This window comes from Myxine glutinosa, chromosome 5 (assembly GCF_964187855.1).
Source record: "Myxine glutinosa chromosome 5, kmMyxGlut1.1, whole genome shotgun sequence".
Lineage (NCBI taxonomy): Eukaryota > Metazoa > Chordata > Myxini > Myxiniformes > Myxinidae > Myxine > Myxine glutinosa.
Genome location: NC_136265.1, coordinates 98187310 through 98214762, shown reverse-complemented (window position 1 = coordinate 98214762; position 27453 = coordinate 98187310). Strand labels below are relative to the sequence as shown.

The 27453-nt window shown below is 43.9% G+C and overlaps 1 protein-coding gene across 1 annotated transcript in view; it reads right to left on the bottom strand.

The window, feature by feature from the left end:
- Positions 1-27453, bottom strand: part of LOC137410976 (uncharacterized) — a 405982-nt gene that overhangs the window by 7526 nt on the left and 371003 nt on the right. The window contains exons 16-18 of the mRNA XM_078778383.1: positions 19654-19755; positions 13707-13901; positions 12245-12367 (exon numbers count right to left, since the gene is read on the bottom strand). Of these exons, the coding sequence (XP_078634509.1) occupies positions 12245-12367; positions 13707-13901; positions 19654-19755 (420 nt within the window). The remainder of the gene's footprint in view (positions 1-12244; positions 12368-13706; positions 13902-19653; positions 19756-27453) is intronic.

Below are 27453 nucleotides of genomic sequence, written 5' to 3'. Positions count from 1 at the left end.
GGTCCAATCCCATGAGAGTGTGTGTTGGTGTGTATGTGTGTATGTGTGTCGCAACCAATGACAACCTGTCTTATTGTTTTGCAGCACGTTGGAGTTCAGTTAGCCTTGTGGTTAAGCGTTTGGATGTTTGGCCCACATAATTGGCTTCACAATCTTCACATTGTATGTTGCAGATGACATTCTTTCTGTCACATTTGTTCATGTGGTCTTTTGGCTTTGACAGCTGTGCTCGTAAAGAAACACATCCTTTATAATATGAATCCTGAGCTGCAAATCTTTCGACATGTACGTACGTATTATGCATATATGGACATATGTGCAGGGTGTTTCAAAAGGACTGATACAACTTTGACTTCCTGCCATTTCTTTGTTTTTTTTACCGATACCGTTTTCCTTTTCGGGGTTTGGTGGTGTTATTGTGGAATTTGTTCCCTGGGATTTTTAGCTCCGTAACTCAACGATGCCATTGACAGTGGAGCAGAAGACAAAAGTGATGGCTCTGTGGCACCAGACGAAATCATATGTCGACACCCGTTCTGCCTGCCGGTTCTGCTGGGAATACGACCTCAGAACACGTGATGGACCGACAAATTGTGCCATTCAACGTATTGTGAAACATTTTGAGCACAAAGGTACAGTGCACAACCAGAGCAAGGGCAACAGTGGCCTCGCTTAAAATACATAATCTGTTCGCATTAATACACTCTTATTGTATTTGTATTCGTTTCTTAGATCCTGCTTGATTCAAGTTTAATAAAGCCTGATATTGACCAAAAAGGCTTTTCCATCATTCATTCGACGTGGATCCGAACACTGTGAATGCCGGCGAAGAGCAGACTCACTGGATTTGTTAGCAGACTCGCTAATACCTTAGGGCTGATGAGTCCAATGAAGTTACGGAGGCAGATAAGCTCGACGTGTTCATTAACCCCGTGTCAACGTCGGTCTATCGATATTTCGCCCATTGCGCGAGCTACACCAACGCTTGCGAGGCTCTAAAGACTTTGTACGTCAAGCCTCGTGGAACGATCTACGCTCGCCATTTACTTTCTACCCACCGACAAGAGCCGGGAGAGACTTTGGAGCAATTTGTGCAAGCTTTGAGACACCTGAGTGGAGATTGCAACTTTCAGATTGGTACGTTGCAGGAACTTCAAGATGATTTCATGCGTGATGCTTTTCTCACTGGTCTGCAATCGCCTCATGTACGACAACGGCTATTGTAGAATGACTTGGTGAATCTTCATGATGCGCATGAACAAGCTCGTACCTTGCAACTCGCTCAGACGCGTACGGGCGATCTTCCCGACCTGTGAATGCTTCGACGTCAGAGGGACGACGAGGGGAGATGCAGACACTCACTCAATCTCAGGATACTCCGATTAACAGTCTCCGCTACACGACCCCCACTCCAGAAATCGGAAGGAATGGTCGATGGTGAGCCATCGTCGGCAGAGGAGTCAACTCCCAAGTTAATGACGACTACATCAGCTCCGACCAAATGTTATTTCTGCGGATATCGGAGACATCTGCATATCCAGTGTCCAGCATGCAATGCCATATGTAATAATTGTGGCAAGAAAGGACATTATGCCAAGATGTGTCGAGCTGTAAAAACGGTCGGACCCATTTCTGCTGGTATGCAATTGGAAGCCACTACCCTCTCCGCTATTTCGCCCTACAGTCTAGCTAAAGCGGTGCAACATCCCGGTGAATGGGGAGGTCGCCGATGCGCTGATCGACACGGGGAGTTCGGACAGCTTCGTGAATGCTGTGTTGGTGAAGCGCCATGCTTGGCCGATCCTCCCCATGGGAACAAGCGTTACGCCTAGGTCCCCCGTCGGTGAAGTGATGTGAGTTGACAAAGTGGAAGACGCAGAAAACATGCTATGATATGATATTTCGCTCACAAGGTTCAGACATACATGGAGGCGGCCATCTTGGATTTTGACGTGGCCACCCAATTTTCAATAGCGTTCTTCCTTATGCCGAGATACACCCACACACCAGATTAGAAGTTGGTACTTCGCTTGTTTTTCAAGATATTCCGCTCACAAGGTTCAGCCATACATGGCAGTGGCCATCTTGGATTTTGACGTGGCGACCCAATTTTCAATAGCGTTCTTCCTTGTGCCTAGATACACCCAGGCACCAGATTAGAAGTTGGTACTTTGCTTATTTTTCAAGATATTACGCTCACAAGGTTCAGACATATATATGGTGGTGGCCATCTTGGATTTTGACGTGGCGACCCAATTTAAAATAGCGTTCTTCCTTATGACAAGATGCACCCACACACCAAATTAGAAGTTGGTACTTCGCTTATTTTTCAAGATATTCATCTCACAAGGTTCAGACATACATGGCGGCGGCCATCTTGGATTTTGACGTAGCGACCAAATTTTAAACAACGTTCTTGCTTGTGCCTAGATACACCCACACACCAGATTAGAAGTTGGTACTTAGCTTATTGTTCGAGATATTACGCTCACAAGGTTCAGACATATATATGGTGGCGGCCATCTTGGATTTTGACGTGGCGACCCAATTTTAAACAGCGTTCTTGCTTGTGCCTAGATACACCCACACACCAGATTACAAGTTGGTACTTCGCTTATTTTTCAAGATATTTCGCTCACAATGTTCAGCCATATATATGGTGGCGGCCATCTTGTATTTTGACGTGGCGACCCAATTTTCAATAGCGTTCTTCCTGATGCCGAGATACACCCACACACCAAATTAGAAGTTGGTACTTCGCTTATTTTTCAAGATATTCATCTCACAAGGTTCAGACATACATGGCGGCGGCCATCTTGGATTTTGACGTGGCGACCCAATTTTAAACAGCTTTCTTGCTTGTGCCTAGATACACCCACACACCAGATTACAAGTTGGTACTTCGCTTATTTTTCAAGATATTTCGCTCACAAGGTTCAGACATATATATGGTGGCGGCCATCTTGGATTTTGACGTGGCGACCCAATTTTCAATAGCGTTCTTCCTTATGCCGAGATACACACACACACCAAATTAGAAGTTGGTACGTCGCTTATTTTTCAAGATATTCATCTCGCAAGGTTCAGACATACATGGCATCAGACATACATGGCGGCGGTCATCTTGGATTTTGACATGAGTTGCACCCACACACCAAATTCGAATGCAGTCCTTCGCTTACGCACGCACGCATGCCCAAATGCACGCACGCACGCACGGATGGACGGACAGACGGATACACGGACGGAGGGGAAAACCATAGTCCCCCTTTCGCTCCGCTGTGCGACGGGGGACAAAAAGTGTGTATGGCATCATCGTTCCATCAAGAGATAAGGGGATATTGTGTTGTGGAACGAGGAACTAATGAGACGAAGTACCAGAACGTGAAACCGAAGGTTCTGAGAGACTTATGTGCTGATCTACACTTGGGTCATGATTTTTTGCGAAGGCATGCCGATTTAAATATGCATTTTGGGGGTACTAACCCTACCTTCTCAGTCCGTAGTCTGGCCGAGGTAGTAGTCGATCCACCATCGCCGTTTGCCAACTTAACTGAGGATTGTAAACCGATCGCTGTGAAGTCAAGATGACTTACCCAGGAGCATGCGAAGTTTGTTGCGATGGAGACCAGGAAACTTCTCACCGAAGGTATCATCGAACCGAGCAAATCGCCATGGCAGGCCCAGGTATTGGTGACGACCAGTGCTAATCACAGGAAACGGATGGTGATAAACTATTCCCAAACTATTAATCGTTTTACGCAACGAGACGCGTACCCATTGCCACGTATGGACGAGATGGCAGGAGAAGTGGCTAAATATCAAGAATTCAGTGCATTGGATTTGCACAGTGCCTGTCATCAAATTTCGATCCGACAGTCTGATAAGCTGCACACGGCATTCGAGTCTGGTCAGCGACTATCAGTTTCATCGTATACCCTTCAGGGTAACAAACGGAGTCGTGTGCTACCAACGAGCCATCAATGAGATAGCATCTCGAGAGAATCTCAGACACCTTTTATAAACACAAGGACACCAAGGACTTCCAGGAAAGAAGTTGTTATTTCAAAAAAGTGGATTTGTGGTGAAATTAGCGGGGGTAGAAAAGATCAAGGTTTTGGATGGGGGAAGATAAGAGATGATGGTGAACAGCTGTTTTAAAGACCTGGAGGGAGGAGTGGGATTGAAGAGAGTGAGGGAGTTTGTTCCAGAGGTGGGAGAAAAGAGGAATGAAGGAGTGAAGTTGAGCAGAGAGTCTTGATTTTGGCAGTTTAACCATAAGAGGGTTGCAGGCAGATCTTGTGCGACCTGTAGGAATATTTGGGGGACAGAGCCCAGAGAGAGCTGGAGGAGCAAGGCCGGAGACGAGTCGGTAGAAGACAGAACCTGTAGAAGACAGGAGAAGTAGACAACCTGTAGACAACCTGTAGAAGACAGAACCAGCAGACAGAACCCAACCTGCCTGCGGTGTGTAAGTGAAACGCCCTCGGAGGTAGCTTCATCACGGGAGATTGCAATGATTCTGAACGCTTTGGTTTCAACAGCGTGAAGACGAGCTAGGTGTGAGGCAGGAGCACCAGCCCAGAGGGGAGAGCAGTATTCCATTGAGCTGCGGATGAAACCCTTGTATGTGGTGAGGAGCTCAGGTGTGCCAAGGAAGGACTTCGCACGACGGAGGATGCCCAGTCGGCGACTGGCTTTGGAGGCCAGATTTGAAATGTGGTTTTCCCAGGAAAGATCATGGCAGATAGTGAGACCCAAAAGCTTGAGTGACAGAACTTCTTGGAGAGGATTATTCAGAAAGTGGATGGGAGGGTTGTCCAGTCGGTCTTTTCGGAGAGACATCGTAAGAGTGTGAGATTTGTCAGGATTGAAAGACATGTTCCACTTGTTTGCCCAGTCTGTGATTTTGTCCAGGTCTGCAGAGAGTGAGGAGGCTGCAGACTGCCGATCTGAGGGATGAGGAATGGAGCGGCAGAGAGTGGAGTCATCAGCAAAGAGATAGAAAATTATTAGAAACTATCCGAAACCCATTGAACATCCAAGGAAGGGAGGATGTGGTGTATGGATAGAGTGTACCATTATGGATGGCATAGGGGATTTGCTTGTCCGAGTAAGAGTTAGGAAGAAAGATGAGAATGAAGCGTGCGTATATGAACAACGATCGCCGACACCGGCACAAATGCATGCTCTGGATTGTCCACTCAGTGGACGGCTTGCTGTTGCCTTCGACTGTCCAATCAGATGAGACAGCTGGCTTAACGTCCTCTGATGCGACGTCACACCTGCGAAGTATCAGGAGGCGGGAACCGAATCCAAAACAGAAGCTAAAGTAAAGACCATCGGAGATCTCCTGCGGCAGCGTTTCTAACCGATGTGGTAAAGTACAGTACGTACAGTAAAGGACATTCTCATTGATCCGTTGATTAACTATAACTGACCTGCGCCGCCCTGCTGTAGCTTGACATGTTAGCAGGTACTCTGACCTTTTTCACAACTTCAAATGGCGTTTCATAAAATCCTGCTGTGACTCGACATGCGCCGCACCATAATCATTGGCTCATAAAACCCTACACTGCTACAGAGGATTATACTACCACCGGAAGCCGGCACTTGGTTGTCCACAGAGGGAGGGAAGAAACACACCATGCGGAATGAAAAACAAAATGCTTTAAAATATTCAAGAAAGAAACATTTTCTTTCATTTAATATTCCGTAAGTATTTATTGTACGACTAACGATTGTCAAAATAAGAACCTGCTTTGGGCAATCGCACACTATACCGTCGAGGCCGCTTTTACAGAATAACAACAACAACAACAACATGCATTTTAAAGGCCATTTTCCCTGCTAGAGCGGGGGTTAGCCGAAGGTTTTACAGAATAAGAAGGAAATAATTAAATTAATGCTTTCCTATTTACATCGTCGAGTCAATACGTCAAAAAATCATTTTTTTAAACCTGTAATCACTGGTTGTAGGGAATGCAGATTTGACGATCAGCTGATTTATGTGTGTGTGTGGGTGTGTATTTTAGACTTGGACAATATAAGAAGGAAAATTGCTTTGCAATACATGCCCATTTGCAAGTTTCAGATCAATATCAGTAAGCAGTAAGCACGGCCCATTATTTAATGACACCACTCGACTGTCGAATCAGCGGACAGCTCGCATCGCCTTCGCCCAGCAGACGCCAATATGATGGTGTCGTAAGATGGCGTCGTATCGGCCGATAATCGGATGCTTTTGGGTCCCAAAGTCGGCGAATTCAGATTTTTCGAGTATGGCTGTACGTGATAAACAAAGAGCGCGGTTCGTAGATGGAAAATGCATTAGTGCCGTGGGCATCGGGTCACTGGGTGCGGCGTAAAAGGGATAACAAAGTCGAGTCCTTACGGTATTATTATATAGATGCTATTATTACAAAAGGCTATTAGATATGCCACCTCCTCCTGACGTAGCTGCACCGAGACGAATCCTGGGGCTGTTCTCGCTCATAATTCCAAATGGATCCCGAAGTATTCCGAGAAAATTCGTCCTCTGGTTGAAAGCAAAAAATTTCCGCTGTCTTCAGTTGCCAAAATGGCTTTTCACAATTTGATTGAGGATATTGCTCAAGCGGTGGCAATATCAATTGATAACAGTGTGCCCTTCGTTGCTGAGACTGATGCCTCAGAGTACGCAATCGCGGCTGCCTTGAATCAGTCGGGCTGACCCGTGGCCTTCTTCTCCAGAACGTTATCACACAGTGAGAGGTGCCACTCGTCTGTTGAGAAAGAGGCCTTCGCCATCGTGGAGGCCTTGCGTAAGTGGAACCACTTTCTCCTCGAGAAACATTTTCATTTGATCACAGACCAGCGATCGGTGGCTTTTGTGTTCGAGGGTCAACTTTCCCAGAAAATAAAGAATGGGGAAAAAAAAGAAGAAGAAAAAAATCGCAACACGGTGCAGAGCTTGCAGAATTCGGCTACGACATCGTATATCGCCCTGGCAAGGACAATGTAGCTGATGATGCATTTTCTCATGCTTTCTGTGGAACCGTGGGATCCGAGAGGGGATTGCAGGAGCTGCATGACTCGCTTTGTCATCCGGGAATCACTCGCATGGCGCATTTTGTTCCATGTCGAAATCTTCCCGATTCGGTTGAGGAAAGGGGAGGGGAGGGGGATAGGGTGTGAGACGGGGGAAAGTGGAAAGGGGGCAGGGGGGAGGGGGGGTAGGGGAGGGGGGAAGGGGAGGGGGGAAGGGGAGGGGGGAAGGGGAGAGGGGGGTAAGGCGTGAGGGGGGGGGAGGGGAGGAGAGGGGGGAAGGGGAGCAAAGGGGGAGAAGGGGAGGGGAGGGGGGGGAGGCAGGAGAGGAAGGGGATTCATATATATGCTGGTGGGTGAATGTGGCGTTCATCACGTTTTTGAGTTACCTGCAATGCGGATCAGGAAGAAGAAGAAGCCGTACTACCAACTTCGTACACTTCCGAAATGGTTTGATTTATTTGTATTCAAATGTCTGGTGATTTTTTTGTATTTATTTATGCGACTGGATCCAAGAAAAAAAAAACCTGAAAAAACAGAACAGTTGCCTCGCAACACATTGGCTGCGCAGGGTAAGTATTTTATGAATACCATTGTAGCGGTTACGGGTAGCCTGACACAATTACCTTGCACCGGCCGATGACGCAACCGGCGAGCGGTCACGTGTCCGGGCTCGCCCGGGCGTGTTCAGACTTGCCTTTCCCGGGCGAACACTTGTCTTGATACCACGCCCCGTTGAGGCGTGGCTTACCTTTTTGCATACCACGCCCCGCCTGAGAGGCGTGGCTTTTAGTTGAGTTTCTCATATATATTGCTGCCCGTTCGATGGGCTGATTCAGTGCTTTTGAGTTTGTTTGAGTGAGCTTGGAATAAATAGCTCAGAGAAACTTCATTCCTGGCGTCATCCATTTTGTCCGATTTTATCGTGTGAGCACAGCTCCCACAATTGACCCCTTTGTACGAACACGGCGATGGAGTCAGCTGTAGCTTTGAAGCTCCCAGGCTTTTGGGAATCGCACGCGGCCGTTTGGTTTGCTCAAGCGGCTTCTCAATTCGCCCTGCGGAAGATTACAGAGGATACGACACGCTACCACCACGTGGTCTCTGCACTCAAAGCCTCCGCCGCTGCCTGGGTCCTGAGCTTCCTACAGCACCCGCCGGACGCCGACAAATACGGCGCGCTCAAAGGCCGACTCCTCGGTGCGTTTGGACTCATGGAGACCGAACGCGCGCGACAACTACTTGACCTCCCGGAGCTGGGTGAGGCCCGTCCATCCGAACGCATGGACCACATGCTTGCTCTTCTCGGTGACCACAGCCCGGACTTCCTCTTCCGCGAGCTGTTCCTCCGGCGACGACCCGGGCAAGTACGGTTAGCTTTGGCTAACTCGCCCATCACGGACCCTCGCGCCCTGGCCAAGGAGGCCGATAAATTTTTATCGGCCAGGCGACACGTCAGAGCGGCCACCTGGAACCCTGGGCCGACCGAGGCAATGCCCACGCCACCACCGGCCGAGTCCGCGCCACTGACGGCCGCCGCGACGCCCCGTCGACCGAACCCGACGCGACCGCCGGAGCCTCCACCAGAGCGGACCATGTGCTATTAACACGCCAGGTTCGGGCAGAAGGCCAGAACGTGCCGCCCACCGTGCACTTTCGGCGGGTCGGGAAACGACCAGGCCGGCGCTCGCTGCCTGCCATGACCGTCGGCCATTCAGGCAGCCTTCTGTTTATCACGGACACAGAGTCCGGGCGGCGTTTTTTGTGTGACACCGGCGCTCAGCTGAACGTGATACCCGCCTCGGTGCAGGACAAACAGGCCGCGCTGTGCGGCCCCGCCTTGGTCGCCGCAAACGGCTCCTCCATCCGCACCTTCGGTTCGCGCAGCATCGCATTCTGCTTCGGGGGCCAGCGCTTCAGGTGGGACTTCATCACGGCGAACGTGCCCGTGGCCTTGCTGGGTGCAGATTTTCTTTGCGCGCATGGGCTTTTGGTCGACGTCAAATGGCGTCGGCTCATCAACGCGGAGACCTTCAGCTCGCTCGCTTGCTCATTGAGCGGCTCCGCTCCGACCAAGCCAGCCTGCGCGCTCCCGGCCGTGAACGATTTCACCCGCCTACTCGCCGAGTTTCCCGCCCTCATGCAGCCGACGTTTTCGGCCGTCACCATCAAGCACGGCGTCGAACACCACATCCCGACCACAGGTCCAACGGTCTACGCCAGGGCTCGCCGCCTCGACCCGGCCAAACTCGCCATAGCGAAGGCGGAATTCGACGTGCTGGAGCGATTGGGAATTGTGCGGCGCTCGAATAGCGCGTGGGCCTCGCCCCTGCACATCGTGCCCAAACCGGGTGGCGGATGGCGACCATGCGGCGATTACCGCCGCCTCAATAACGCCACCACCCCCGACCGGTACCCGATACCACACATACAGGACTTTTCCGCCCGTTTGGCGGGGCGGGTGATCTTCTCCAAGGTCGACCTTATTCGGGGCTACCACCAGGTACCTGTCCGGCCGGCCGACGTTCCGAGACCGCTGAAATTACACCTTTTGGCCTCTTCAAGTTCCTCCGAATGCCGTTCAGCCTTAAGAACACGGCCCAGGCCTTCCAGCGGCTGATGGACAGTGTGCTGCGCAATCTCACCTTTCTGTTCGTCTACCTGGATGACATTCTCATCGCCAGCACTTCCCGGGCGGAGCACCTCGTCCACCTGCGCACGCTTTTTGAGCGCCTCGGCCAGCACGGCCTCATCATCAACCCGGCGAAATGCCAGTTTGGCGTAACGGCCGTCGACTTCCTGGGGCACGGCATCACGAAGCGCGGGGCCGTCCCGCTGCCTACCAAGGTGGAGGCAGTCACAAGTTTCCCGCGCCCTCGCTCCATCAAGGCCCTACAGGAATTTTTTGGGATGGTAAATTTTTACTACCGGTTCGTGCCTCGCGCCGCCCAACTCATGCGCCCCCTGTACGAAGCCCTCCGGGTCAGGCCGGCCAAGCACGACGTCGCCTGGACCACAGAGATGGACGCGGCGTTCACCGGCGCTAAGCTGGCCCTCGCCAACGCGACCATGCTGGCGCACCCGGTGCTCGATGCACCCATCGCCCTCACCACGGACGCTTCCGACTATGCAGTGGGCGCCGTGCATGAACAGTGGGTGAACGGGGCTTGGCAACCGCTGGCCTTCTTCAGCCGGCAGCTTCGCCCTAACGAGCGTAAGTATAGCGCTTTCGACCGCGAGCTCCTCGGCCTTTACCTGGCTGTTCGCCACTTCCGCCATCTTTTGGAGGGCCGCCCGTTCACTGCGTTTGTGGACCACAAACCCCTGGTATTCGGCATGGCCAAGGTTACGGAGCCGTGGTCGGCCCGCCAGCAGCGCCACCTCTCCGCCGTGTCCGAATTTACGACGGACATCCGGCCTTCGCCCGCATGGCAGCCGACCAGACCGCCGACCCCACAGTGCAAGCCCTCCAGACAGCAGACACAGGCCTGCGGTTGGCCGACGTCCCCTTCGAGGACACAGGCACAGTTCTCCTGTGCGACGTCTCCCTGGGCCAACCTCGCCCCATCGTGCCCACCGGATGGCGGCGGCACATTTTTGACGCCCTCCACGGCCTTTCCCACCCGGGCCGGAAAGCATCACAGAAGCTCGTGGCAGCGAAATTCGTCTGGCACGGGCTCCGTAAAGACGTCCGCGACTGGGCCAATGCCTGTGTCGCCTGCCAGCGCGCGAAGGTCCACCGGCACACCCAGGCCCCGTTGGCACCATTCGACGTGCCCACGCGACGCTTCGACCACGTCAATGTGGACCTGGTGGGACACCTTCCCTCCTCGCTGGGCTTCACCCACCTCCTCACGATGGTGGACAGGACCACCAGGTTGCCGGAGGCCATCCCGCTGGCATCAACAACATCCGCCGACATGGCGCAGGCCTTCATTGGCACTTGGATCGCCCGTTTCGGCGCCCCCTCGGACGTCTCCTCCGACAGAGGCCCGCAATTCACCTCCGAGCTTTGGGACGCAGTCGCCCAGGCCTTGGGGGTCAAGCTTCACCGCACCACGGCCTACCACCCCCAAGCCAACGGCTTGTGCGAGCGGTTCCACCGTTCGATGAAGGTCGCTCTCAGGGCCAGCCTCCAGGACAACGGTTGGGCCGACAGGCTCCCGTGGGTCCTATTGGGCCTCCGAACGGCCCCTAAAGAGGACCTCCAGGCTTCCACCGCCGAGCTGGTCTACGGCCAGCCACTGCGCGTGCCGGGCGAATTCATCCCCGACGCCACCGGCCCCTGGTCCACGGCTCGCCAACGCTCGGTCCTCCAGGAGGCCGCCAGGAGATTTGCCCCCGTGCCCACGTCCCCCCACGGCTGCCCCCAACCCCACGTTCCCCCCCAGCACTTTGCGCTGCAGAGTACGTTTTTATCCGGCACGACGCACACCGGGGACCGCTCCGGCCGCCGTACGATGGACCTTTCCGGGTCCTGAAGAGGGACGACGAGTCGTTCACCATCGACATCGGCTGCAAGCTGGACCGCATCTCCGTGGACCGCCTCAAGCCGGCCCATTTGGACCTCGACCAACCTCCACGGTTGGCCGTTCCTCCACGACGGGGCCGTCCCCCGTCAACCAAGCCCCCCGCCCGACCATCCACCACCACGCCACCCACCACCCCCACACGAATCGCCAGGGGTCGTTTCGGCCGGGTCATCAAGTCCCCCCTCAAACTGACTCTCCCGGTGCATGTTAATTCTGGGGGGGTGCCTGTAGCGGTTACCGGTAGCATGACACAATTACCTTGCACCGGCCGATGATGCAACCGGCGAGTGGTCACGTGTCCGGGCTCGCCCGGGCGTGTTCAGACTTGCCTTTCCCGGGCGAACACTTGTCTCGATACCACGCCCCACGGGGCGTGGCTTACCTTTTTGCATACCACGCCCCGCCTGAGAGGCGTGGCTTTTGTGTGTTGAGTTTCTCATATATATTGCCGCCCGTTCAATGGGCTGATTCAGTGCTTTTGAGTTCGTTTGAGTGAGCTTGGAATAAATAGCTCAGAGAAACTTCATTCCTGGCGTCGTCCATTTTGTCTGATTTTATCGTGCGAGCACAGCTCCCACACCATCTAGTTTCTTAAAGCAATTAAATAATAACGTCGTTTTTTTTTCTTCACACCAGAGTTCATCATCAAACTGTTCAAATCAAAATGTATGGACATTGACAGAAACCTTCATGGGGATGGTTCTTGAGGAAAGGAGCTTCGGCCTCAATGGGCATCAATTCGGCATCAATCTCGGGTCGGTCCAAGTGAACATCAATGTCGTGCTCAGTTTTCACTTCCACAAATAAGGCTGAAAAAAGTAAGATTTATTAAATGCAGGTACTCTTGTGTCACATGCAGAGCTGTTTTCATACTCTTAAAATAGATTTTAAAAAAATATTGCATTAAAATCAATTGAAAATTTTTTTTTACGTTAAATCTTTCTTGAACAGAAAATAAAATATTTCCCTCAGGAATGGCGTCATGTGAAAACATTATGATATCAAAGCATTACATTCTGAAAAAACTGCCTCGATGTTGTGAGATGCTTCCAACCTGACCACATCTTCAGTGGAATTTCACCACCACCCAACATCACAACCAACAAAACAGAGAAGGTGAGAAAAATGGAGATAAGGGAAAATAGAGAAGGTTTTCTCCACTAAACTGCGTTTATTCTCAAATTACAAACAATTGTGATCCAACATGTGACTGGTTGATTTTTATTTTTTTGTCTCGAAAGAATCCTCATGGAAAACAAAATGTCAGAGTGTGGCAGGTTAACATGTTGACAAATGCAGAGAATGGAATGAATAGGCCAAAGCCATGACATGTGAACATATGATAAGGAGAGTGTCAATATCATAGTAAACATATGATAAGGAGAGATAAGGAGAGTGAACATATGACAAGAGAAAGGATCAAAAGAGTGAGAAAGTGGAGCAAAGCTCAGTAGTGGCTTGGAAAAATCACGTGTTGATGACGAATTGTATTGAAGGACTGGACTGGCAAGATACCTCAGAGTTATGCACACACGTCTTTGAGAGACCTTGTCTGAGTTCAAATCTCGACACATGTATAATAAACTGCCATCCATTATCACATGCATTGAATTCTTCAATGTTTGCACCAACCCACCATCCCACAGTCTTCAAGAAAGCTGTTCATCACAATCTCAGATCACCCTCCATCCAACCATGATCTTTTTCACCTCAGTGACCCCATTGCAAAGCATTCCCTTTTTCCAGGTCATTGTGATCTCCCCCAACCTCTCACCTCACCTCTTTTCACCTCACCTCTTTCACAACTTTTCTCTTCCTCTTTCACATCTTTTCTCTTCCTCTTTCACCTCACTCTATCTCACCTCACCTCTTTTGGTTTGTTTGTCGATTGGTTTCATCATCTACACTTCACCTTCCTCTCCTTCCTGTGTTTCCTTCAACTTCTGTGCCACTTATTCACCCCCATGTGTCCTTCTCTCCCCTCTCCTTCATCTCACGCTCACTTATACTCTGCTGTTGTTTCCTCTCTCCATTTTATTCCCTTCCATTCTGCTCGAAATCTTTCAGGAGCCTCCATCAAGTATACAAAAAATAGCGCACGAAACAAACGCAGATCTCATCAGAAGTGATGTCAATCACACGACTCACCATTTGGCTGATCGCGTTGCTCTTCCTCCAGTCCAAAGGAATTAACATCCTCTTTTTTTATCTGCAGAATCTTGGGAAATCCTTCCGTCTCCTCAACCTTCATTCCACACACGAGCACAGTCGGCTGTTCCGATCCCGGCTGCACATGACAGGAAACCTTCTCACAGCCAACTTGAGCGTACATGGTGGGTGAACCTTTAGAGAGGAGGGAAACATACCACTCTTCCTGATGTTTACGCCACTCTGAGTACCTTGATCTGACAAAGTGGCAATATGTGAAGTACCTCTGTACTTGAGGCCTTATCTTCTCTTTAAATCAGTTACAGTAATTTAAACTTTCACCACACACGAGTGCACACCCTTTGACTCGCCATGAAACGAAATTGCGTGTCTTAAGATAATACTGCAATTGTATTACACTGGAGTGACTCGGCGCGCTCTGCGCGCCTCACCACACGTCGTTTCCGAGGGGTAGACATCTTTGACCATTTTGGTGTCTTTTGGGTCCACATGGTGTTTTCGGTCTTCAGGACCATTTGGGTCTTCAGGGTCTTCAGGGCCATTTGGGTCTTCAGGGTATTTTGGATCCTCTGGGCCTTTAAGGGTATTTTGGGTCTTTGAGGTGTTTTGGGTATTCGAGGTGTCTTGGGTATTCGGGGTCTTTTTGGTTTTTGGTGTTTTGGGTCTTTGGGGGTCTGAAGGGTCTTGGGGGAATTAAAGGGTCGTCAAAGGTCTGAGAGGTCTCAGCAGTCTTAACGCAATTAAGAGGGTTAATTAAGATGGTGGTAATTTTTTTTTTGAAGAAGACGTTTCCGTCGCATATAAACATAGCGACATACATAACCATATATGTTTGCTCTATTATAATAAGATGTTGATGTGAATGCCGATTTGGCCACATATAAAACATTCAAAAGTTTAGGTATTTATGTAAAATCTGGGCCTGTTCAGCAATTTTAGGATGAAGACATTCAATGGTGAGAAGGCCTTACACACGAGCACAGGGGATGTGTATGAAGGAGTATTTGGGCTCGGATGTAATCCATGCCACAGGTATGCTGATATGCAGACAGTTTCCCCACATCAATAACTTTCAGGTCATAAATAAGAAACCACTTGTCATAAAATCAGATGGAACAACAACATTCCTCTGGAACACATCCATGGGAATTCAGTTCATGTTCATCACTCTGGCAAGTAGGACTGGGTCACCTGTATTAAAGATTTAAAAGAAGAGCGATTTGTATCATTAGATAGTTTGAACACGGCAGGAAAGTGAAGTTTCTTTGGGAATTCAATGAGCAATATTTGCACAGGAAAGGGCAAGAAGAATCGAAGAATCGCCAAATCCCAAAATTCAAAATGTGAGGGGGAAAAATTTGCCAGGCGGTACTTTCAGAGAGAGGGAGAGAGGGAGAGAGGGAGAGAGGGAGAGAGGGAGAGAGGGAGAGAGGGAGAGAGGGAGAGAGGGAGGGAGAGAGAGAGAGAAAGAGGGAGAGAGAGAGAGAGATTTGTCAGGATTGAAGGACATATTTCATGTGCATTTGACCAGCTTGTGATTTATTTATTTTTTTTCATTTAATTTATTAAACACAATCTCCCTTTAATTTATTAAACCATAAATCCGTACTGGCTGTATTACATAAATTACGAAGTGGTTCTGCATCTCTTCCATAAGCAGTCTCCAACACCTTTCCTCTGGTGTGGAAAGGTCAAGGTTCTCCAATGCTTCCAATAAGCTCCTATACAAGAATAACAAGAAAGAACAATCGGAGATTGCAGACAGTCACCAGGACGTGTTTTTAGTGGTTTTTAAGGCTTTTGTGTTAAAACAAATATGGCTGCCGAATCACGTGACCGATTACATCTTTTTTTTTTCTCCACCAATTTATCCCAGGATGATGCTCAACAAATTTCATCTTGATTGGATGAAGTTTTGTACTTGGTGAATGATGACATCATAATGGAGGCACCCATGACATCAACATATTATCGTGTTCACCAGGATTAACACCCTTGGTGACGGATGGCCAACTGAGCTTTAACTCCGAGGCATTCACTCAAACTATGGCGGCGCCTTTTATATGAGTGAGGGTGTAGTGGAGGGCAGCGAGTTTACCTGAACGGACGGGCACGGCACGGGGTTATCCGATTCCCACAACAAATAAACGGCCAGGACAAGAAATTAAAATTCAACAAACAATGGTTTCATAAAAATAAATGCCAGGGAACAAAGAAATGAATGTAAAACCACATTCCGAATTTGAGACGTCTCCACACGGACTCATGGAACAGACACAGGGATAAATAAAATGAAAGTAATAAAATGTGTGTGGTGCGTTTGCCTGCTCCTCCACCTCGCATCCGTCACCGCCCGGGGTCATCACAGGTCCCGCATCCCTGCGCAGCAAAACACGCGTTGGCGCCAAGTCCGTTCACCCGCCAGCCGCTGAACGTGAAGCGAACAGGCCCTCAACTCCTTCCTCGCTGTCCACTCCACAACGCACAGAGGTAAAACAAGAGAAGGATGCGTCCGCCAAGATTGTGCACAAAATGCGACTGCCCGTGAGGCCACCCAGAGTTCAGAGAGTGCAGAACTTCGACCGTCTGCAAAGCCAGCCACAGTCAAGTGACGAGTGTGCGACTGCACGCCATGAAACCCAGAGCCAAGAGAAGGAAAATGCGACTGCTGTACAAGCACCAGGGACAGAGAGAATGAAATGCGACTGCTTGTATGAACACCAGGAACAGAGAGAAGGAAAATGGTGGGACATGTCCTTTTTGTTCCTCATGCTGGAACGTTCTATGATGAAGTCCGCACGCATTCCAATCAGTGAGAGCTATTGCATCGCTCCACGGCCATGACCAATCATCACCTCTTGGGGCGGGGCCTCACTGCCCTTCTTGCCGGCCCTTGTGATGACTTGGCTGGTGGCGTCAGTGGTTGTGTTCGAATGTCCGGATCTGGTGGCTTTATTTTGTATAGGTGCGCAGTGCATGGCTGGTGTTGCATGTGTCAAAAAGAACAAAGGGAAAAACGAGAGGCAATTTACATGCAGAGAATTATTCCTCAAACCCTAATGAATTCGCATAGCTCCACCCCTCGCATGGAGACACATCTACGATCTTAACGGACATGCGGGCCTACTTAGTTACAGGAAGGTTTCTACATGGCATACGGAGCACACCCCCCTGTACAATCTACATGGACTAAGGTATTCCATGAGCTACCCCCATAAACGTAACAATATGTTATTCCTCATGGAGTTATTTACAAAAAGCCATGTCTAAATTTTATCTGTGCAGTGCTTTTGGAGACAGGTGAAAAGTTTTTCTTTTTTTTCCAAGATAGCGTCCGTACCACGCAACCTATGAGGTCAGAAGTATCATTTAAAAAAATTATACAGGAGGCGCACCATGGTGAAAATTTCCTGTCAATCGGACCAACGGTTGCAGAGAAAATCATATTTATTCCATGCGGATAATCAAACAAACAGACAAATGAAAAATCACTCTTCGATCGACACTTGGCAAAACAGAACAAAGCAGAATGGCACTCAGTTTTGCATCCTTTTGACCTCACAAATAAATGGTGGTTGAATTCTGTGGCAATTTACATGCTCAGGGACAATCTTGAGTGCAAACATGATATGCAAATTGCCTTCAAATTTTTAAGTTGATCGGATGAAAATTTACAATTTTAGAAATTCGGCTGATGTTGATTTATCGTATCAGCTAACTGAAATCAACTACCAACAAATTTTGAGATAAGCATAGGCCAAAAGGTCAACCTTGGCCTAAGATTAACAACCTTGCCAGATTTCCAAAATCCTCAATTTTCATCCGATTGACTTGAAATTTCAATAGGATTTTCATATCAGCAAACTGAATTTAGCCAAAGAATATTTTTGAGGTCAAAAGGATGCTTTACTGGGTGCCATTCTCCTGTGTTCTCTTTTGCCAAGTGTCGCTCTGAATGATTTTTCAATCTGTCTGTCTTTGTTTGTGATTCGGACGAAATTTAGCGGAGAGGTAGCGCATGTGACAAGGACGAAATGATTAGATTTTGTTGAAGATCTGGATCCGGATCCGGCTCGTAAAATTTTAAAAGTGATTATTTTACCATTGGGAGATCGGGCCAAAAACGATATATCGCACCATATCTCAAAAGGTTATGGACGAAACTTGGTGGACAGGTTGGGTGTGTGACAAGACCAAATCGATTCGATTTTGATGAATATCTGAATATGGCTTCAGAAAGGATAATTATTTAATTTTTTGAGCAATTCATCACAATTGAGAGATTGGGTGAAAAGCGACATTATAACATGATATTTTAAAAAGTTGTGGAGGAGTTAGGACAAAACTTGGGGGATGGGTTGGTCAGGTGACAATAAGCCCATTCAATTTTACTTGAGGTTGTTCAATGGTTCTTCACACAGGGGGGTGGGGGAGTGAAGCAGTGCTAATTGGTGCAGGGATTAAGGTTGGTTTTCCCCAGTGGGTGATTTACCCTGTGATCAATCCCTAACATTTTACAAGCCAAGCTATGTCTGCCCCATGAACACATGAACAAAGATAAGAGATGGTGGATTGGTGGTGAACAGCTGTTTTAAAGACCTGGAGGGACAATAAGCCCCAACCGAATCCAGATCCTGCCCTGTCAATGGATACAAAGGCGTAAACTGTTCAGCCTGGCGGCGGTATGCGCTCGACCGAGTGCCGTTGTAGTATTTCGCTGTTTTGGACAACGGAGAAAATGTCAATTTAGAAATAGAATATTGTTGCGTCGCCGGCAATTAAGATCACTGGTTACGGATAGCCAAAACAGATTTTTTACTCCCGAGGGGTCCGACCAAAAATGACGGCTATGGCGCAGGCGAGATGGAAGGCTGGGAGAAGATTAGCTGAACGAAAAAAAACACGGGTTTATTCACGAACCCATGAACAAAGAAACACGACAAATAAAAATACAACAATACTGAATTTAATGAAAATAAAGCAATGGGTGATAATGTCAAAAAAAAAACTGAGGTAAATTAATTTCCTAATCGAGACGTCTCCTGTCACTGTCACAAATACGAACACAGGGGAAAGACGAAATAAAAATAAAATGTTCCCCTTGGCCGGCCGGTACTTATCGGTGTGTAAATGGTCCTTTTAGGCGGTTGGCAGTGATGATGCTTGAAACCACAGGAGGGAAGATGGCGACACGTAAAATGCCGCAAGCCAAAAAGCGCACGGTCACAAGGCGGGAGGTGAGCACGGCCCACGTTCCCTTCTCCTCATGCACGGACTCTGCTTCGTGCTCCGAGAGTCCTTTCACCCTTTCATTCCTCTTTTTCTTGCCTCTGGAATAAACTCCCTCACTCTCTAGAATCCTACTCCTCCCTCCAGGTCTTTAAAACAGCTGTTCACCACCAATCCACCATCTCTTATCTTTGTTCATGTGTTCATGGGGCAGACATAGCTTGGCTTGTAAAATGTTAGGGATTGATCACAGGGTAAATCACCCACTGGGGAAAACCAACCTTAATCCCTGCACCAATTAGCACTGCTTCACTCCCCCACCCCCCTGTGTGAAGAACCATTGAACAACCTCATGCTGCAGCTTCCCCACACACTGTACATCGAGATTTCTCAAACACATCCACAGTGCATGCTACTTCCTATGCAGTGCTACCTTTCCTATGGTATTCTTTCACCTACCCCCCATAAACTTAATATTAAAGGTACTGTGCAATAAATTAAAAAAATGCAATACAGTACTGCTATACAGTACTTTATTTGTTTTACAAAAATCCACCAATGCAAAAAACAAAAAAAAACAATGCTAAATTACCCCACCATGTTTGTTTTTGTTTTTTTACATCGTGGAAGCCATTCAAATTCTGATTCGGGGTTATCAGATTCTGGGGCGGATAACCACATCCTTCTCTTGTTTCACCTCTGTGCTTTGTGGAGCGGACAGCGAGGAAGGAGCGAGGGCCTGTTCGCTTCACGTTCAGCGGCTGGCGGGTGAACGGACTTGGCGGCAATGCTTGTTTTCCTGCGCAGGGATGCGGGACCTGTGACGACCCCGGGCAGTCACGGATGCCAGGTGGAGGAGCAGGCAAACGCACCACACACATTTTATTACTTTCATTTTATTTATCCCTGTGTCTGTTCCATGAGTCCGTGTGGAGACGTCGCAAGTTAGAAATGTAGTTTTACATTCATTTCTTTGTCTGGACCTCCGTCCCATGCTTAAATACACAAAACACTTGCGAAGCTTCATGTTGATCTCATTTTGGCAACACTTCTATTCACTTATTTTCGCGTTTAACCCTTCAGTTAAACCCATCATATCTGGAAAATGGTTTGTGAGTGAGTGCTGGTCATGTTCGCAAGCTGAAGAGGACAGCCATCAATATGGACATGAAGAATCAATGAATCGTTGGACAGGAAAATTTCAACACAGGAGCACCTCGACCTGCAGGATTTTTTAATGGTAATTTGAAGTCATAAGAGTAGTGTAATAATGTTGGTTCTGGGACACTCCAAATCCCCATTCACTTACATGTTAATTTTTCCATTCCCTCATTGCCCCTAAACACCTCTATTTCTCTCACCCTGTTCTTTACGAACCTTCTAACCTTTTGACATGTTATCCTTATTCATTAGACCACTTAAACAATGGTCCTTCTGTGTGAACCTGTGATCCTTCTGACCTTATGGACCTTTTAACCTTTTACTCTTAATATCATCTGGTGAATCATCTTTGACCCACTCAAACAACGACCCTACAAATATTTGTTTATGTGTGGGAAATAATTTAATTCTCCTACAACTCTCCTCACCGTCTAATACATTACCAAAAAATATGTTTGAGTTTGGTTCTTTATCAAGATATTTTAACTGAGCTAAAATAAAATGATAAACCTCCCTCAATGTTCTTGTCTGAGCGCCTCCTCTCCCACATACCATTTTTAAATTAATGTATATATTTTCCTGACAACCATCAAAGTTTTCTGTCCACTCAAAAATATTTTTATCTTTTTTACCCAACTCACCGGTATTTAAATTAATTCTCTTATTTGTTTTATGAACTTTTTTACCAGTTGCCTTTTCAATTATACCTATTTGATATTTTTCACATTCATTATGTTTTCCATTTATATACCAAGGTTGATTACACCTCCACTCTTTAGTCTGGTTGATACTTGGTTCTATCATTTATATAATCGTAAAAAAGGTGGCGGTAGCCCGTTAAAATCCCCAACCCCCACTTTTTAACTTATCACTTATATATATCTTATCACTTATATATATCTTATCACTTATGTATATCTTATCACTTATATATATATCTTATCACTTATATATATCTTATCACTTATATACTTATATAACCATAAGGGAGACTATCAATTCCATTTTCTAAAATAAACCTCTTATCATCAAAAGCCCCCAATGCTTTCTTATTTATCTCTTCTGAATATAATTGATGTTTATAACTTCTTATTCCATTAATCTTTCTAAACTCTTCTTTCTTTGTTGTTAAACAGTTATAATAATCCTTAAAGTTTAGTTTCTTTAATAACATTTTTCTTTACACCTTTTAACTTCTTATCAGTCTTTTCAACGTTATTCACAATGTATTTATAAGCATAAGCCTTTGACCTCAATCCCACAAATTCACTCATAACATTTCCTCCTAATTCATCCTTGAACTTTCCAATCACCTTTTTATTTTTAGAAGAGAACAACTCACTCTCTGGACTGTAATTACTCGTGTCATAGATATTAATGTCTCTTTTCATGTCTGAATAAACATCGTTGGTATTAATTTTCAAAATAAAACTATCTGTATCCATATAAAGTAGATTAACATCATTTTGATATTTCTTCCTCAAGTTATTATAAAAGTAATCATACATTAATGACTTTGATAAATCAAGAATTGATGTTCCAATATAAATAGGTTTGTTCATTTCAATACTCTCTTTAATCAAATGGATCGCAAAAAAGTTCTCAGTAAAGACCTCAGCTCGAGTAAAACTCGGTCTATTAATTAATTTTGATGCTTGTTCCCAAGATGTTGATAGTCTGATATTTTGTCTTTTCCTCACATTCTCCATAGTCTTACCAAAGACAGCATTATTCATCAATTTATAAAAGTCTTTCTCAAAATCTGTTTTTGACTCTGTTCTTCTTTGTGTATTAAAATCAATGTACCCCTTTAACCAATGACTTTGATTGAACTTTAGAACCCTATGGATCTTCTCTACTCTTAGACCTTTTGATAAATATTGTCGCAAATTTCTTTGGTGTAGAACATAATTTTTCTTGTTATATAATGTAGTAAGTAATTTTTCTGTTGATTCACCTATATCAAACGATCGTTGATAATCACTCAACCATTCTTTCTTTGGACTTTCTTTCTCACAAGCAAATGGGAGATCTTTGTGTAGGTTATGGAGTTCCTCTGGATATTTTAAATCAATTTCAAAATAATAACCAACTTTTTCTTCATCCAATTCTTTTTGTGTAGAGATACATACATCTTGTAAAACGTTTTTGTAGTCTTTTTCCTTTACCCATCTAAGTTTTCCATAAGGAAGAGCCTGAGACATTGCCCAGCCAGCCATACAGGTTGTTCGCGTCATAGTACATCAAGTAAGAACTCTCTTTCGTTGGATCATAATTTGGAAGATATTTGTTATTTGCTTTTGCGTATCTACTCGAGCAGACTTGTGAAATTCCACCTCTTTTTGCCTTTTCAATCATCAAAAGCATATCAACATCGGTTATCAAATCCAAATCTTGTTTTGTCATTTTCAACATCGCACTCCAGGCCAATCCAGGTGCTGTGTAGTAGTGAGCAGGATCCAATCCATATCCAGTGCGACAAACAGATCTAAAGGCTTCAAATACATCGGCCAATAAAAGCACATCAGTTTTGAGATACAAATCGTGATACTCGCCAAGATTCTTGATGTTATATTTTTCCCAAACATTTTGTGCGTGTACATAATCTTTATCAGATATATTACTGTTGTTTAATTTGTTATAGAAATTTTCTTTTGAAGGAAGTTGTGTTTCATTGAATCTCTCAAATGAGTCCATATAGTCATAGGGGTAAATTCCCTTTTGTGTTAGAAAATCTTTATCTAAAAAATACTCTGAAAGACATGGAAACTCTTTTAGATTTTGAACCAAGTTAGCCAATGGACTTGCCATGAATTTAAATGTATCAATAAATCTGATATGAGTAATAGGAGATGTGTGAATTGTTTTTGTGAATGAAATGTATTTCTGATCCGTGTTTGGAATTGCTGAGATACTTCCAGAAGTCTTTGAGAGTTCCTTGATAAATAGATGTGTATCATAATGAGCGTTGTTATGAAGAAAGACAGGAATGAAAGAGGGGAGTTGATAATTAATATTACAACTTTGATGAGCCAGACCTCTATATTTACCAGTGAGATGACAATGATCTCTAACCTTTCGACCTTCACCAATTTTCTCCTCACAAATATGACAGGCATTGTTTTTTCTAAATTCCCTTTTCTCTTCACTCGTCAAGGACATTGGTTTATTGGTTTCTCTCATTATCTTGGTTAATCGAACACAGTCTTTTTCTAGTCGTTTCACAAACTCCTCTGGGGTATTTGAGCCTCTATACACCTCTAACTTGTTATATTCATCACCAACGGATGATTTGATATAATAACAAAAACCACAAGGAGTATGTTTTTGATATTTATTTGTGTATGATTCTTTTGGATCTGGAGAAGCAGTATCTATTTTTTCTAGAATACTTTCAAAATCAGCATATATAACAAATGGATGTTTGATCTTTTTATTTTCATCTTTGAATGTGATCTTTGAGCCTTCTTTAGGCATATTGATTACCGTCAATTTATGTTCGCCACAATAATTTGAATGTTTATCTAATCTTTCTTGTGAATTGAAGAAGTTAAGACAATGCAAACAAATATATATTTTATTTGTTCTCTTACAGACTTGTGGTTTTATTAATTTAGCAATATCTTTGATGTATGTATAATGTGAATTTTCCTCTGAATTAAAATATAGAAGATTAATATGAGTTTGTTTACAATTGTCAGAAAGCTTTAAAACCTGAATGTTGTTTGTTTCTGTTAGACCATAAACATTAACTGATAAATTATTCATCTTTTCAAATTTAGGAATATCATTTAAAGTCATCGGAAACTTTAGATCTTTCGTATTTAATGTATTCTCATATTTTTTATAATGAGATACTCTTTCATCATGAAAATGTGGAGGATGTAAGTGTGCTAAAATAGACCAGAGAAAACATTTAGTCTTTATTTTTGATATTGATAACTGCTTTTCTATTTTTGATAACACTGGGTAAATCAATGTAAGAAGAGGCTTTTAGAGGATCTGATTTAAGAATATGAATGTCTATGTAAATAATTTTTCCTATATTGAATCCACTTCCTACGATTGAATTATCCACATCTTGCTCTTGTTTAATAAGTTCATCATAGACTCCTGATGTTTTAAAATCTTGATATGAAGATATAAAGTGTGGCTCAGTTCTCATGTATGGTGTATTTATAACTCCTTTATCCTTTGTCATTTCTAATTTTACCCCCATATAAAATTTAAGTGGTTTCATTTCTTTTAGTGTTTTTTCAATCAATGTTTGAACAGCAGGTTTGACTATTTCTACAGCATCAACTATAGACTTTGGTTCGGGAGGTTTGAAGTTAAAGATTCGAATCCTGATATGTCTTTTGAAAGCACCATCAGTATTTTTAATAGTAAACAATTTTGACAAGTGTTTGTTAGTTTTAAGATGGGCTTTAAACCCCTTCTTGAGGATGGTTGTTTTACAGACCTTACAATGTTTTGTTTTAGGTGGAAGAGGGGAAAGTTTGTTAAGAATGTTGTATGTATGTTTTGCGGTGAGAATATGTTGTTTATAATATTTTACTTCCTTCTCGCAAGTATCACAATAAACCATATTTATAGCGTGAGAAAACGTGGTGTTTTATATATATCACTGTGCTTAAAATAAAACACTTTTGAGCTTTACAGCTCCGTTTTATATATATCGCTGTGCTTAAACTAAAACACTTTTTCACTCAGAATCATCTAAGTCATAACTATCACATGAATACTCAGAATCATACTCAGAGTCATCAATAAAGCTACTCCCATAACTATCATTTGAGCACAAACTATTAGTATCATAACTATCATCTGTGTTCAATGAAATACTATCATCACCATCGTCCGAGTTCAATGAAATACTATCATCACTATCGTCCGAGTTCAATGAAATAGTAAAATCTTCACTGCTGTAATGACTCATATTTAATTAGCAGAAAAAACCTTTCCATCTATACCAATATACTTTCTTTCATTAACGGATTCAATCTCTACATTTTTAATATCAAAAGTTATCTTTAAATAATCTCTAACTATCATAGAACGAAATGACATTTCACCAGAAATATTAACATCATTCATTTCACTTAGATCTACACCCTTTGGATTATTAAAGTAAATACAAATTTCTCCACGAGTATTGTTGATGGTCTTATCATTCTTTTTCAAAGTATCGTGGTCAATCACTTTTTCAAGCTTTGAATAAATTGCCAGGAGTAGAGGAGAAACTTTTGTTGGATTTACTTTAATGGATGTCTTTCCAGGTATAGTTAGAGCTCTTCCTTCAAATGAAATAGAGGGGCTCATGTTATTTTCCATAACTGGTTTTACCCAAAAATTTCCATATTTATCTTTGTTCAATTTAACATCTTTGACATATTTTTCTATATCTTTCACCGAAGTAGAGATTGATTGAAATTTGTCTTTTGTGCTTTGAAACATTGTATTTATTAATGAATAAACTTGCGTTTAGTTTAAGTAAAAATTTACCATATAAATATGATAAGTTCTGAAGGATATTTAGAATTTCCAGACTCTCCATATGATAAATTAGAGAATTGTCCGGCTTGTGATAGAATAGGGCTTAATAATGAGGGTTCATATCAACAATGTATTTTCTGTGATTTAATTTTAATTAATGATAATAAAAAATATAAAAAAATATATAACTCTTTTAAATTAGAACCAAAAATGAATTACTTTACAAGATTAATAAGAGAGATGAATGTTAAGTATTGTGATGATAATACACCATTTCTTTCAAGGGAAGAGACTATTTGTATTGAGGAAATGTATAAGGGTTTAATGATATTTATTATTCAAAATAATTTTAATGGAAATGTTAATACAAGATACTATATAAATAAAATAATGAATTATTTTTAAATTAAACCCGAACTCAGGATAAAATATAGAGTTTCTAAAATAGCTCAAAAAAAGTTAGATGACTTGTTTTCCAAATATATAAATGAATGATTTTTTACCCGTTTGGGAAAATAAGATAAAATTTAATAACCATAAAAACATTCCAAATTCATTGAGATGTCTAATAGTTGGTTCAAGCGGATGTGGAAAAACCTGTTTACTTTTAAAGATGCTCCTTGGTCCTAATTTTTTAGATTATGATAATTTAATAATTTTTACAAAGTCTAGTTTTCAACCCGAGTATCAACTACTCTCACAGGGTTTTAATGCAGGTCTTAAAAAGGAAGACATTATCGGTTTATTTAAACTTCAAAACAAACTAAATGATTATAATATTGAAGATATAATACAATTATTTTGTGATACACAGAAATCAAAACCGAAACCAAAACCCATAACTTGTATTCTCAGTGATAATACGGATGATATACCTTCACCTCAAGATTTAGATAAATCAAAAAAGAACCTCGTCATCTTTGATGATTGTGTTAATGAGAGAAACCAAACAGTAATGGATAGCTACTATACAAGAGGGAGACATTCTTCTTGTAATTGTATATATCTTAGTCAATCATATTTTCAACTCCCTCGACGCTCAATAAGAAACAATGCCAATACTTTTATTTTATTTAAGTTAAATTCAATAGATGTAAATAATTTTTGGAGAGATAATTGCTCTACGTTATGTAGTAAAAAAGAATTTGAAAATTATATGAAACACGATTGAAAAATATAAATATATTGTTGTGAAACAAGATGAGATATTAAAGGATGTATTTTTATTTTAAACATAATTACATATATAAATGATCACTATTATTATTAATCTTGTGGGTAAATCTGCTTCAGGAAAGAACTTTCATAAATCTAAACTCTTGAATAGTAAAAATGAAAAGATTGTAAGTTTTTTTTAAAAACACCCTATGATTCGTTTTGTGAGTACTATAACCAGAGCAAAGCGACCAGGAGAAGTAGAAGGGAAAGATTATTACTACATTTCAATGGAGGAACATATGCGATTGAGGAACGAAGGTCAAATATTTGAGGAGGTCTCTCTTGGTTCTACAAAATATTCACATTGTAAGAGAGTTAAATAAAGTAAAATCTAATGGTCTTGGGATTTTAGAAACTAATCCTGAAGGAATGAGACAAATTATTAAACATTTGTGTGGTGATGGAGTTAAGATTTTATCATTCGGTTTTGATGTCGATGAGGAGACTCAACGCAAACGTATGAAAAGCAGAGATACAAGTATTAGTGAAGAAGAAATAACAACTCGTATTAATACCAATAAAGAATTTGATGAAATATTTAAAGAAAAGGATTTATTTCAACACATTTACTATAATGATGAAGAAAAGGAAAATTTTCCCATTGACCTTTACAATTCATTAA